This window comes from Leuciscus leuciscus, assembly GCF_965113295.1.
Source record: "Leuciscus leuciscus genome assembly, chromosome: 16".
Lineage (NCBI taxonomy): Eukaryota > Metazoa > Chordata > Actinopteri > Cypriniformes > Leuciscidae > Leuciscus > Leuciscus leuciscus.
The window spans coordinates 35429579-35445694 of NC_138740.1; the positions used below are offsets into that span (position 1 = coordinate 35429579).

At 39.3% G+C, this 16116-nt stretch overlaps 1 protein-coding gene across 1 annotated transcript in view; it reads left to right on the forward strand.

Annotated features, from left to right (window-relative positions):
• Window positions 1-7832: 7832 nt before the first annotated feature.
• Window positions 7833-16116, forward strand: part of LOC309478112 (synaptic vesicle glycoprotein 2C) — a 50549-nt gene continuing 42265 nt past the window's right edge. Inside the window, exons 1-2 of the mRNA XM_082141624.1 lie at window positions 7833-8355; window positions 14866-15582. Coding sequence (XP_081997750.1) covers window positions 15003-15582 — 580 coding nt within the window. The 5' untranslated portion in view covers window positions 7833-8355; window positions 14866-15002. The remainder of the gene's footprint in view (window positions 8356-14865; window positions 15583-16116) is intronic.

Consider the following 16116-nt stretch of genomic DNA (forward strand, 5'->3'; position numbering starts at 1 on the left):
TTTACATAATTTTTTTTTTACATTTTTCATGATTATAAAGATTTTACCAGGCCTTCATTTATTTGTTAAAAAAAAAATACAGTAAAAACAGTTTTCAAATGTAATTCACTTGTAATTCACTACACGCTCAAATTTTTTTATATATAAGCATATTTTGCAATAAACTTAAAAATATTGTATTGTATGAGGGGTGGTGGTGCAATGGATAAGACACATGCCTTTGGTTTGAGAGACCCGGGTTCGAATCCACTGTGAAACACCAATGTGTCCCTGAGCAAGACACTTAACCCCTAGTTGCTCCAGAGGCGTGCGACCTCTGACATATATAGCAATTGTAAGTCGCTTTGGATAAAAGCGTCAGCTAAATGAATAAATGTAAATGTAAATGTATTGCAAATGGGTGGAGTTTAAGTCTAGCTCCTCCTCTCTAGACGTCGAGCAAAACAAAGTCTTATACCTTATACCTGGTTCATGGCTTAAAACCCTTTAACGAATACTTCTTAAAAATCCCTGTGGGAGAAATGAATGGAAAAATGCTTCTGGAACCAACACCTCTGAGAAAGTGTGTACTGCGCTCTACAAGAGTCTAGTGTCGTGAATGTGGAGAGCAGCTCAGGTCATTCGATGAGAATGTTTGAGTTCATATTCAGATCTCGGACTTTCGATTGCACTTACAAGCACAGTTTCAGACATCGTTGAGAAACTCTAAAGGAGACACGTGTGAGATTACTGGAGTGTTTTTTCTCAGGAGAATCATCAGGAAACCGTTTATCCGTTTATTCTCATTTTTCGAGATATTGCGGAGATCTCATTCTCATTCATCTCATTCTTTGTTAAACAGGCAAAGGGAACTGAATTAGATCATGCGAGGCGGCACTTGAAAATAACATCCGCTGATGGACGTCATTCATTAGGGCCTTCAGGCTTTTCCATCACACACACACACACACACATTCACACAGCATTTCCGTCTCCGAAACTGTCTGCGTGTCTCATGAATCCCTTTCATACACACACACACAGTTTGCAGCAGGTCTACGCTCACTGTCGGAAGCTCAAATGATGAAAGAGCTGCAAATCTGTCCGTTGAATAATTCACAGAGGGCAGTTGAGCTTTATATGGCGGTTCTCATCCTTCAATGAAACGAGTATATCCCTGCCAGCTGAAACCCACTGGCAAACACAGGGAATTCCCACACACATCCATCACCAGCACACACTCATTCAGTAACACTAGCCTTCAAAAGTTTGGCGTCTGTAAGGTCTTTTGAGGGTTTTTTCTGCTTACAGTAAAAACTATAAAATTGTGAAATATTATCACAATATATATTAAAAAAATGCTTTCTGTTTAAATATATTGTAAAATATAATTTATTCCTGTGATCAAAGCTGAATTTTCAGCATCATTACTCCAGTCTTCAGTGTCACATGATCCTTCAGAAATCATTCTAATATGATGATTTGCTGCTCAAGAAACATTCATTATTATTATCGATGTTAAAAACAGTTGTGCTGCTTCATATTTTTGTGGAAACCGTGATTCCTTGTCTTGTAATGTCTTTACTGCCACTTCTGCTGAATAAAAATGTTAATTTAATTTAAAGTAAAATTCGTATTGGCCCCGCCTCCTTTCCTTTAGCCCCGCCCCCTGTCTGCTATTGGTTTAACTAGACTAAGTTCACTCCTCTGCTTTCTCTTTTGATCTCTGACCCAGATTACCCAGAATCTTGCACAGATTACTTAGTCTGGGAAAACCCAGACAACTTCCGGCAAATTTAGATTTGCTCTGCAAGTAAGTCTGGCAAAGAGCTCATTCAAGGCCATTTCCATGCCGTGGAAATCGCGGCACCAATCAGAAACGATGAGGCGGGCTTTTTACACGATGACGATCCCTCTGATTGGTTTTAGGTCTAGCCTATCCAATTGTGCCCACAGGCATTTGAGCAAGCGCACCAACTTTTAAATGCAGCATTATTATATTCAAATTGCAAACACATGAGGACAGTCTCCATGAAAGACCCACTGGCAGATGAACATGCTACTACATTTCTCTCCGAAACGGTAGGAAATTAAATTAGATTTAATAGAGGATTTTAACTGTGACGAGATGATTGACAGGGCAGTTTACGTGACAGGACGCACGCGACAGATCCGTCCGATAAAGATGATGAAGTAGTATGTCCAAAAGTTGCCTACTTTTTTGCTACACATTCAAAAGTAAATACATTTTCTTCACAAAAAGAGTACATACTTTTATGGCGTAGTGTAACATAGGCGAATTGGGACGCAGCATATGGCTTTACACATGACGATCGCTCTGATTGGTTTTTGGAGTTTTAGGTCTATCCAGAGGGTCTATCCAATTGAGTTTCACAGATAACATTGGGCACACACTGTAAAAAAAAAATTACATCCCCAAGTCAAAAATGTCAAGTGACCGATAACATCTAAATTTTTCACTTAGTCTGACGTATTATTTCTCATTGAGCCAATGTTAACAGACTATTGCAACAAGAATTTCACTTGGGCCAATTGAAAAATTTAGATGTTATCGGTCACTTGAAATTTTTGATTTGGGAGGGTTAGAATTTTTTTACAGTGCACACACACACAGTAAGAACAACACTTAAGGAGGACTGTAAATGTTAGCTCTGACTGAGAGGGTAAATCAGCGTCTCTCAGGGTCAGACAGAGAGACAGAGGAGAGACGCAAGGTTAATTACATCAGAAAGACTGAGAAAAATACAGCATGTGTGGAGGCTCACGGAAGAAGTCCTTTCTCCTGCTCCAGACAATGTCAGCGTTTAATAATTCCTTTTATATTTCTGCCATTATAACAGAGCGGTAAGTCACCAAGGCATAATTCCAGTGATTTTTACCAGGATTAAGGCTCTCTGTCTGCCTAAAATGCAGAATTCATTTATATTGCCCTTTTCACAGCACACACTGTTTCACAGCAGCTTTACAGAAAATCATGATATTGACATTTTGAATATCTTAATATCTTCATGCCTTCTAGTCGTATTTAGCAGATTAGAGCTGGCCGATAATATAATTACACTTTGCGACAACATAAATAAACTATCAACCAGTTGAGATTTGTTAGTGTATATAAATATATATATATACAGTACATATCTTTATGTATATACTTGCTTTAAAGGGTTAGTTCACCCAAAAATGAAAATTCTGTCAGTAATTACTCACCCTCATGTTGTTCCAACCCCGTAAGACCTTCGTTCATCTTCGGGACACAAATTAGGATATTTTTGATTAAATCTGACAGCTGGATCACTCCTCCATAGGCTTCTAAGACATTATAACTTGCTGGCCCAGAAAATGTATTAAAGACATCGTTAATATAGTCCAAGTGACTCCAGTGGCTCAATCTTAAGTTTATAAAGCGACGAGAATACTTTGTGTGCAAAAACAAACACAAAAATAACGACTTTATTCCACTTTTCATTTCCTTCTCTCTGGGCCTCGTGTTTTAGCGCAGCGCGTCTGTGTTGTACGTCACCACGTAGGCTCACTATTGGCCGACGCTGGTCATGTGTGTGATGCGTGTGACGTACAACACAGAAGCGCTGCGCAGTTACACTACGTGAACTAACTCGAGGCCCAGAGAGAAGGAAATGAATAGTGGAATAAAGTAGTTATTTTTATTTATTTTTTGCGCACAAAAAGTATTCTCGTCGCTTTATAAACTTAAGGTTGAGCCACTGGAGTCACTTGGACTATTTAAACGATGTCTTTACTAACTTTTCTGGGCCGGCAGATATCGATTACATAGAAGCCTATGGAGGAGTGAGCCAGCTCTCAGATTTAATAAAAAATATCTTAATTTGTGTTCCGAAGATGAACGAAGGTCGTACGGGGTTGGAACAACATGAGGGTGAGTAATTACTGACAGAATTTTCATTTTTGGGTGAACTAACCCTTTAATGTATGTATGCAGGTAATGTGATGTATATTTTAAATGTGTTCAAAATGGATTTTCCAGCAGGATTTTTGCAGATTTTTTGGTGCATTTCACCTTTAAGAAATACGGGTCGTCTTTAAGTGAGGCGTGATCAGAGAAGGTAAGGAAGGTTTTCTGAAGCTCAACGCAGATCTGTGTGTCTGAAGACTGTGGCGTAATGAGCAGCGTCGTTTCCCAAAGTTTGCATGCGGGAAGTGAATGTTTTGGCAGGCAGGAGAATTTAAACAGGCACCAATTACACCCTTCCCATCCACCCACTGGGGTCTTCAGCATCACCCCTGCAGGTGTGACGCACACACACACCACACACACACACACACACACACACTCACACTTAACTAACAGCTCCCTGTTTTTCAGGTTATTTGCATGAAATTAGTTGCCCACTGATGCACGTAATTGCATATCAATTAAAACCAATATCACATGTTCAGATAATGATAGAGAGAGATTTCAGAACATTGTATTGCTACAACTAAGTTTGCAGTTTAAAATATACCATAATGCAGACAGAAGTGGGAAAGAGGTGTTAGGCAGTACAGAAACAATATATATATATATATATATATATATATATATATATACACGCACACACACACACACACACACACTTTTTCCCCTCAGGAATTGTAGTTTTCATTGGACGTTCAGTGTGTTAATTTGAGCCGTGATGTTTCTGTTAGTTTTCCCTTTGGTTAAATGATGTTTATAGATTATCTGACATAAGCTCCTCGCATAAAGGGCCGACTGATTTCTGCCCCACAATCCTTTGCTTCAGGCTATAATCAATATGTCATCACCATGGAAACATGCCCGCCTCTCACACTCACAGGAAAAGTCTTAAGTGGATTAGAGGCGGAGTTATTCAAATCAAAGAGAGCATGCTAATTAATGTAGGGACACCAGTAAAACAGCATGTCAACAATGTTGCAAGTTTAAAATGTTTATATTGAATTACATTGAATCTTCATGTATATGTATGTATATATATATATATATATATATATATATATATATATATATATTGAAAATATATTGAAAATAATTTTTCACTAATTCAGTTATACTACATTATATAGCTTACCTACATTTAAGTAAATCAGCCAATAAAAAATCTTTATTAATCAGCCATTAATCTGCATGAATACAATATAATCTTACTAACGCTTTGAAAATGTAAAGCTTTTTTTGCCGTGCCAGTAAACTTTCTTGAATCTTAAGAGAGAAGGAAACTTTATTAGTGCCCATTTGAGCTGAACAACTCTACACAGCTGGTGCTGGAAGCGAATGTGAGCATTAGCATATTTATTGCGGCCGTTAGAATGAGCAGGGAACCCTGCACTCTTCCTTCCTGCTTCTTCAACATCTCAAGATTTCCAAGAGGAGGAGAGGATCATTCAGAGAGTTCTGGTGGTTTCTTTCCAGGCCGGATAGGATGTGAGATGATGTCTCTCCCAACAGCTCTCTAGGGAACCGTTTTAGCTCGGAACAAAACAGAAAACACTCCTCGTTTCACACATATGCCCCTCATCTTCATTTTATGCCTTTGTGATGTTAATGGTCTGTGATGTTAATGTGACGTGAACTCCAGCTGAAACTCTGAAGCTCCTGATACCAGCTGACGTCACAGGCCACTGAGGTCAGAGGTCAAGTGATCACGAACAGAGTCCTCTGGGTCTGTTCTGTGAAATCATTCTGTTTTCTGTGTGTGGTTCTGTTATGTATAGCTCTGTGGGATGTTCTGTGGTCTGTGTGGTTCTCTAGAGTCTGTTTTGTATGGTTCTGAGAGGATCTGTTCTGTATAACATCTGATGTGGTTCTGTAGTAGCCTATTTGTTCTGTAGTGTCTGTAGGGTCTGTTTTTAAGCATCTGATCTATGTGGTTCTCTGTAGTTCTAGATCTATTCTTTACAAATCTGATCTATGTGGTTCTGTGTAGTTCTAGATCTATTATTTGCAAATCTGATCTATGTGGTTCTGTGTAGATCTATTCTTTACAAATCTGATCTATGGTTCTGTGTAGTTCTAGATCTAGTATTTGCAAATCTGATCTATGTGGTTCTCTGTAGTTCTAGATCTATTATTTGCAAATCTGATCTATGTGGTTCTCTGTAGTTCTAGATCTATTCTTTACAAATCTGATCTATGTGGTTCTGTGTAGTTCTAGATCTAGTATTTGCAAATCTGATCTATGTGGTTCTCTGTAGTTATAGATCTATTCTTTGCAGATCTGTTGTGTAGTTCTAGATCTATTCTTTGCAAATCTGATCTATGTGGTTCTGTGTAGTTCTAGATCTATTCTTTGTAAATCTGATCTACAGTATGTGGTTCTCTGTAGTTCTAGATCTCTTTGTAAATCTGATCTATGTGGTTCTCTGTAGTTCTAGGTCTATTCTTTGCAAATCTGATCTATGTGGTTCTGTTTGGTTCTGAGTGGTTCTGTTCTAGATGGTCCTACAAGGTCTGTTTTATAAGGATCTGGGCTGGATTTCGCGATAACGTTGTCTGTTAGCGCGCTACGAAGACTCTAAAGGTATAACTTAATTAAAGGTATACCATTTCTAGGCGTGTTCCCTGAGCCATACCTTAAGAGATAGCTTCTGACGTGCGTCGGTACCAGCTGCTGTCCACGGCGGTGCTGCTGAATTGGTTGATATATCAATGGATCGAGAAGCAATTATTCACTCATGCAGGGGCTGCTTATTTCTGAAGCACTTCAGAAATAGTTGAAATTGCATTTATTAGGACTCATGGGAAAAAATTATCCAAATTGCAAACTAAGTCCAACCCTGGATATTTTATATAATTTTGGAATGAGTGTGCGAATCCGTAACCTCCTGCTCAAACGTATGATGCGTCAACCCGCTCCACTAACTGGCAGTGTGCTTTCACTGGCCCTTGAATTGCCTTTAATTTAGCACAACTATTCTGTATTATTCAACGGTTCTGTAGGGTTTTGATGCATCTGATCTGTGGTTCAATGTAGTTCTGAGGACATCAGGTCTTTGTAATGCTAATCTGTTTGGTTCTGAGTGGATCTGTTCTACAGTGAATGGTTCTGTAAGCTCTGTGGATCTGATCTATGTGGTTCTGTGAGGTCTGTTTAATATGGATATAGTCTGTGGTTCTGTAGGGTTTGTGTGAGTCAGTTCTAGATGGTTCTGTAAGGTCTGTTTTATAAGGTTCTGATCTACTGTATATGATCTTATGTTCTCTATTATTATTATTATTATTATTATTATTTTTGTAAATCTGTTCTGCGTGGTTCTGTAAGCTGTTTAATATGATTCTGTGTAGTTCTAAGTAGATGTTCTGTAGGGATTGTTCTGTCTAGTTCTGTAAAGTCTGTTTTTATGCATCTGATCTGTGTAGTTCTAAGAGATTTATTCTGTTTATTTCAAATCTGATGTGGATCTGTAGGGCTGATTCTGTTTGGTTCTGAGTGGATCTGGTCTATTCGGTTCAGTCTGAGGAGATATATTCTGTGTTAATCCAATCTGTTTGGTTCGGAGTGGATCTCTTCTACATGGCTCAGTTTTATATGAATGCATCTGATCTTTGTGTTTCTGCAGGATGTGCTCTGTATGGTTCTGTAAGGTCTGTTTTATTTCTGATCTGATCTGATCTATGTGGTTCTGCATAGTTCTGAATTCTGTGCAAATCTGATGTGGTTCTGTAAGGTTTTTCTGTTTAGCTTATTATATGGATCTGTCCTGTGGGATCTGTCCTGTGTGTTTTCTTCAGCACCACGGAGAGTTCCATGCCCTTTCCCGCGTAAACCGCTTGAATCCATCAAGATTCCATCTCGTGCCTGGCGGGAGTTCAGTCACGATGAGTCGCAATCAGAACCCGAGTGCCGCATAGGTTTTTTTTGGGTGATTGTTCCTCTGAGGCGTGAGTATCACAGAAAGTTAAAAGCACTAAAACACGAGTCACCCCAACAAAGCAGGAAAAAGCCCTAGAGCCTCCAGAGAATCGTGACTTGCGGAGAAAGAGCAATGCGTCACGGGTGGGTGGGGGTGTTCATATCCACGCATACAGTCACAGTATATACTCACTATGATATGATCCCAACGCGCTCATTCTTCTCCCCCGCCCCGCGTCGCGTCACATTGAGCGGGGCTGCCGCGATACAACTATTGATTTCATCTCTCTCTCTCTCTCTCTCTCTCTCTCTCTCTCTCTCTCTCTCTCTCGCTCCCTCCCTCTCTCCATCACTTCTTCTCAGCTTTTCTTCAAGTGCTGCAGAGAGACGCGCTGCTGCTGCATTGTGAGGAGAGAGAAAAAAAGAAAAAGAAAAACGTTAAAGGAAGATCTGCGTTCCCGCGCTCAGATGGCCGCGCGCCCGTGAAGTCTGGACTCACGCACAGTCGGTAAGTGATTCCAATTTTTTTTTTGTAGGTTTACGCACGAGTCAAAAGCGTAAAATAAACTTTAGTTGCGCACAGGGAACGTTCACACGGACGCGTTGTTGCGTTCAGCGTGAAAACGGAGCGGAGAAGTTGAAGTGTTTTTAACTTGACACCACATATTACAAACACGACGCAAACGCCCCAGTCTAATGTTCGTGTGTGACTATATGTTCTTCCCGTTAGAACCTGTTTTATATTTCTGTCGATTCACTTTTTCCCCATGAAGATCGTAACGTGAAATTGTATTTTTACTAAAAAATTATTTACCTGCGTAAATTCATCAAATTAATTGATCTGTTTTAGATTATTATTTAGGGTATATTTCGGTTTAGTCATGCAGGTTTAAATATTGGTTTTGCTTTTGAACAGCGAAGGGAATTTGTCTGTCACTGGGTAACAGTAGCACACACACACACACACACACACACACACACACACACACACACACACACACACACACACACACACACACACACACACACACACACACTTATGTGTTTGATAGTTGTTCACGAATTCAATAGGACTGCGTTAGTATGGATTTTGTCGTGGATTATAGAACTTGATCTTTTAATATGAAATTTTAACAGGTGTGCACTATAGATATAGATGTAGATGCAATATATAGACCAACTATTCCAGATTGCAAAGCCTGTATGCTGATGTTCTTTTTTTCTGTGGGACACAAAATGATAATTTAGTCTATGCAGATTTCCCATACAATAACAATGTGTAGTAACAATGTCTGCAAAGGACCAAAAACAACATGACAAAAGTAGTTCAAAAGTCATCAATATGACTCATGCACTATTTTCTAAACCTTTTGAAGTCATGCAATAACTTTGTGTGAGGAGGACCTCAAATTAAATATGGCAGGAGTGATGCCAGCAACATCCAACAACCTCATTGGTTCTCGCATGTCATGTGACCAAAGGCCACTGACATAATGACTAAGATTTTGATCTATTCCTCATGCAAAGCATTAATACAGCATGGAATACAGTTGCATGGACTACTTTTAGGATAAGTTCTCTGAGCTTTTTTTCTTTCTGGAGCTTGACAGATGCAAGGACTGTGAACCATTTTGCATGATAAAGATTCTTTACTTTTGTGTTAAGTGAGAGTAAATAACGGCAACATTTTTGGGTCATTAAAAAGACATACTGTTGATCGACCTTTGTTCTGAATACTGGAGAAGATATTTGCTGTTTGTGTGTGTGTGTGTGTGTGTGTGTGTGTGTGTGTGTGTGTGTGTGTGTGTGTTTTAAGATCCTCGGGGGCTCCTGGTGGTGTCCTGGATTATTAAAAGAGAGAGAGAGAGAGAGATTCACTTTAGGAACTTGTTTCCTGACAGAGCAAAATGTGCGTGACTGTCACAAGCAGAAAGAAATCCACCTGAAAATGTGAGTCATGGAGGCTCGTGGAGCAGATGTGTGTGTGACGGAAAGATAAAACGGAGAGGGAGGGGGATTGATTCCCATGCACAATGTCAAGACAGGCGAAATCTCATTACGGGGCGAGCTTGCGTCAGAGCCGGGCCGTGATTGATGCCTTTTCCCGCTTGTGCTGGCCATTCACACGCAGACCGATGACTTTTCTCCAAGTGCTAGTAAAAGGGTGAAAGCTGCGGTGCGTGAAACAACCTGCCTCAGAGAAGAGACGGATGCGGTGAATACACAAGTATAGCACTGTCCTGCAACGGGAAACCTTTCTTTACTACGGTGAAGTGCACTAACAAGTAGCAATGGCTTCTTGGACATTAATACTGTTGTGTATTATGGTGGTATTCTTTTGAAATACCCTGTACTGTAAAAACAACAAAACATATATATGGCAATCGTTCAGGACTACAGTATTTCTCAAAATACCATAGTATTAGCATCTGATACCTTCACTGCAGCGTTTTAGCAGAAATCTCAGCGTTGACCAGTTTGAACCGGCACATCTGTGTGTTTGCGCGTGTGTGTGTGTGTGTGTGTCAGGGAACTGGTCCTTTGACATTTGCCATTTTGATGAGGAGACTCAGAATTATTTGTCTTTATTCAGGCGAACCACATACATTTTCAAGCAAATTAGTATTGGAATTTCCTTGAAAATGTATGTGGTTTGCCTGAATAAAGACATATAATGACATTTTTATATAAAAAAAAAGATTAAAAATTTAATTATTTTTAGGTGAAGCTGGTGTGCCTTTGGAAATAAAACAAGAGACAATTGTATATATAGAAAGATAGATAGATAGATAGATAGATAGATAGATAGATAGATAGATAGATAGGGACATGGTTTCAGATGCATCAGTTTTATCACACACACACACACACACACACACACACACACACACACACACACACACACACACACACACACACACACACACACACACACGCTTATATGTGTGTGTCAGCTGATCAGTGTAGTGGATCAGACAAAGTGTCACCCAGCGCACATAACATGTGACCTTTGACCCCTGTAGTCTGTTCCTTCAAAGCCACTCTCAGTAAAAGCGCAGACGTTCACTCTACACACAGTACACTTAGTAGCTTTTTTTAGGATTTTTTTAATAGCATGCAAATTATTTGTATTCATTATCGAGATTTGAGGTTGAAATGTAACAACTTCACCATTTTTTATTATTTTTTGTAGCTTTTTAAATGTGACTGAAATAGTGTCCTGTGGTGTGTCAAATGAATTTATACATGTACAAATATCACATATAGTCACACTTAATTTGAAAGATTCTTCTATGATTTAGATTAGAAAGTTCTGGTTCAATTTGGAACCTTTACTGTTAATCTTAATTCTCATTATCCTCTCTCTCTCTCTCTCTCTCTATATATATATATATATATATATATATGATTTAATATTTTAATTATCTTCTATTATTTAATAACTCTTTACAGTGTGCAATTTCACCAAAATCAATTCTACGGGATTCTTTCACTTAACAAAACTATGTATTTATTTCAGTAAATAATAAAATCCTCTTGTATAGATTGTACTCGGTATGTATAGCTTTTACTGTAGTGGATGTAGATCAAACTAGTGATCTGTCTACATTACACACACACACACACACACACACACACACACATACACACACACACACACACACACACACACACACACACACACACACACACACACACACACACACACGGGTTTTCATGTTTTATTGGGACTTTCCATCTACCCGTCACACAAATCTTTTTGCATTTTTACATTTTCAATATCACTTATTATGATTTATAAGCTGATATCCTCAAGGGGACCAAAGAATTTCCCCACAAGGACAAGGATTTCTGATATTGCCATCTTTGTGGCATCATTGTCCCCATAATGTAGGGTTTCCCAGGCGGCCCCCCCCACACACACACACACACACACACACACACACACACACTCCACTGCCTTCATCCAATCTGTGCAGGCGTCCAGTATGAAACCCCCACAGCTGCTGGTGAGTCCCAGTGACCAGTGAAGCCTTCAGCTATCCATCATTACATTACTGCAGGATACACGTGTGTGTGTGTGTGTGTGTGTGTGTGTGTGTGTGTGTGTGTGTGTGTGTGTGTGTGTGTGTGTGTGTGTGTGGTCTTCTGTAAGGAGTTATTCATCAGCTTTCCACTAAACCACTGAGTCTGGTTAACCACAGATCTGTTTTCCGCAAGGTGAAGTGTGTGGAATCGGGGACACAGGAACACAGCGCGACCTTGCGTGTGCAACTCTCAAACACCTCGTGAAACACCAGCACTTACTCCGCTTCTCCAGCGCAAACATCCGAAGCTTTCCGAATCAACATGCATTTCTGAGAGAAGCAGAACGACTCGAGTTTAACTCAGTGTAGATCATAAGGTGCGAGCGACTTCGGGACGCTGCTCTTCTGAGCACCATTAGTGGTTTATGGAGGGTCGAACTGTGTCGCAGCGTCCCGTGAGTTTGTTCCCGTCCTCCCCCCTCCCGTGCTCACATCGGGGGTTAATGCAGGAAAACGGGTGTCGCATTGATTACATCACCCCTCTGATGATGTCATAGTACATCGGGAACAGCCTTTATTTGGTCTCAGACTAAATGATGTCATGAGTTGCGGCTCTTTTTTTTTAGGTCTGTATTGCCGCAGCGTGCCGGACGAGTTTTCGAAGTCAGAATTTTCAGATGGATCATGGATGAATGTTAACACTGAGATCTGTCTCGTTCTCTTCTCGCTCCTCCTCTGTGATTAATGAGGGCGTCTCTCAGTCTCAGCGGCCCGTGAAACTCACAACTCTCAGAGAATCCTCCTTTTGTTGTGTCTGAATCTGGACGGACGAACACACGACACCACCTGAACAGCCGGATCATATCGGCCCGTCTTCATGTGTTCCCAAACGTTGGGATTTTACATGTTTTAATGATTTTTATGCTCAAGATCACACTGACTCGCTTAGAGCTTGTGAACCAGTCCATTGACTGATTACATTTAACTAATAATTACAAAGAAATGGCAACACGTTGAATTAAACATACAATTTTGACGTAGAAAGAATGGAAATGGTATTTTCTCGTAAAACATACTCTTTTTTTCAACTTTTTTACGGCGTGCTAATACATTTCTGTGCATGTTTTTTTTTTTTATATATATATTGGTGTGTTTAGTGTGAGTCTTGATTCTCGGACACGTCTTTAGTGGGTCTTGTTTCTGTGGCTCAAGGCTCTTAAGATTTGAGTTCCAAATGCCAGAGTTAATGAATATTAATCATATTCTAATGATGATCAGCATATTGGCCAGAATATGCTGAAATTCAGCCGCAGTTATCAAATGTCAGCTCGAATTGAGATTCAAGAAACATTCTGCAAAATAAAGGTTCTTCGGTGGATCATGTGTTCAACCTTTTCTTATCAAAAAAAACATTTTTGGCTGAATATATTGTTCTGTAGTTGCTATATGTTTCTTGATGTTTTGTGTTTTGGATTCAGGGGCTTTAAAATACCAGAACTAAAGGATATTTAAAACGTTTTTTTTTTTTTTTTTTTGGAACTTCAAAAGATTTGAGAATGTTCTGGTTCTATTTGGAACCTTTACTGTAATCTTAATTCTCATTATCCTCTTCATACATAGAATAGAATGGAATATTTAATCGTAGATGGAATATTCTCTCTCATTCCGGCCCTTTCTCTGAGATATTATCTGTGAGACTGACTGAGTTTAGGGGTGTGTGTGTGTTTGTGTATATTCTTCAGATTGGAGGAGATAAAAACGAGACGAGTGTGTGTGTTTCTGTCTGAGAGAGGAATGCTGCTGCAGTGCAGTGTTTGTGAGTTTCCAGAGATGCACATGTGTGAAGTCTCAGTGTTGTAATGTCTGTTTTTCCTCTTCAGTTTTCCATAACTCTGTCCGGTGAATGTCCACACGACTCCCTGTGGAGGAGTGTGAAGCAGAGCAGGGAAACGCAGAGTTAAACTGGGCACAGTGTCCTCTGCCCGCTGTGCCAGGCTGATTTATGGCTTCTCCTGGCTTTCTGCAGGGCACATGAGCACCTCAGATTTACTGCGCTTTCACTTCTTCAATTACACACATTCTGTTAAAACCAAAAATACTCTAATTCAGATCTGAAATGCACCCAAATTTGTTCTTAATTCATAGTGATTATATTTGAATACTTTGCAATTGTTTCTCTCACTCTCTCCTTCTATATATATATATATACATACAGTACAGTGTGTGTGTGAGTATGTATGTATATCATTTAATGATTATTATTTCAGAATTAATTTGTTACGTGTTTTTATTTTTGTTATATCTTAATATTTATATATAATAAGTAGTTAAAAATAATTGTGTTTATGGTTATACCTAATATATAAAATTTTATTATCATTAATATATATATATATATATATATAGGATTATATATAAAATTATTATAGGATTATGTATAAATTATAATTTAACAATATAATTTTGTTTTTGGTTATAACTTATATGGTTATTATTTCATAATTTATATACATAAACACATTTATTTATTATTTTATAATTATATATATATATATATATATATATATATAAAATATTATTATTATTAAATACTTAAAAAAATATTTTCAATTTAGTTTATGGTTTTATATATATATTTAATTTAACAGTATAATTTTTTTGGTTATATCTTGCATTTTATTTCATATTTATTTATATATATATATATATATATATATAAATAATTAAAAAATAATTTCGTTTTTGGTTATACCTTGTAAAAAATATTTTATTGTTATTATTTTTATTACACACACATATATACTGTATAAAATTGTGTTTATTTAAGTAATTAATTAATTAATTTAAATAAATTTTGTATAAATTATACACATATATAGTTATATTTTTGTATTTATTTAATGTTTGCTTATATTTGGGTGAATTAGTAATTATAATTTTGTTCCCTTTTGCACAGAATGAAACCCTGCCTGTGTTTGTTTCTCCCATAGTGAATGAAGCGGTCAGAAGGAAACGTCACACACTCCTGTCCACCTCAGTCTGTCCGTCTCTAAACCCGCCTTCAGGAAACTTACACTCGTCCTCTAAAACTCACGCTTGACTCCTGCAACCCTCAGCATCAGTGAAGATGGAGGACCCGTACAGAGACAGGACGTCTCTGGCCAAAGGCGCTCGTGACATCGCCAAAGTGGCGAAACGGCACGCCGTGAAGAAGGTCAGCAAAGTGGTGGACCGAGCCTCGGACGAGTACGCCTCGGGACGCAACTACAGCCGCTTCGAGAACGACGAAGACGAGGGTGCGGACGAAGACGGCTACACCTATCAGGACGGCGGAGCTCAGCGAGAGGAGGACGAGGGCTCCAGCGACGCCACCGAGGGCCACGACGACGAGGACGAGATCTACGAGGGCGAGTACCAGGGCGTGCCGGCGGGGGGCGGGGCTTCAGGGGGGCGGGGCCAGGTGGCGGTGGATGGAGTGAAGGATAAGCGAGAGCTGGAGAAGGAGAGAGAGGCGGATGTGGAGGAGCTGGCGCAGCAGTACGAGCTCATCATCCAGGAGTGTGGACACGGGCGCTTCCAGTGGCAGCTGTTCTTCGTGCTGGGCCTGGCGCTCATGTCTGACGGGGTGGAGGTGTTCGTCGTGGGCTTCGTGTTGCCCAGCGCTGAGACTGACATGTGTGTGCCCAACTCAGGAGCCGGGTGGCTGGGTGAGTGATCAAACTATCACACAAGACACTGACAGCGTGCTTTACACAGTTAGTTTGGATATTTGATCTGAAATCACAAAAACAAAAATCGCTGTTTGGATTTAAACAGGCAAATGCTTAAGAATCTATGATTGGATCATTATTGCAGTGATTATTATTAGGGGTGTAACGATACCCTCATGTCACGACTCCATACATATCACGATACTGAACTCACAATATGATATTATTGCAATACTACAAGACATTTGGTAAAAGGTTAAAGATTTTTTTTTACTGTTGATTAAAAAGCTACATTTGATGTTACATTGGGTGTGTGTTAATGAATAGGCTTGGACTTGTGCTGGAAACCCAAAGCACAGGACAATCGGGACACCAGAATAACAATATTCATGATTCTGAAGCTGAAAATACAGAATTATTTTAGACGAATATGCTTGCACTCTGGCACTGGCTTGATATATGTGACCCTGGACCACAAAGCCAGTCTTATGGGTAATTTTTTACCATCTGAAAGTTGAATAAATAAGCTTT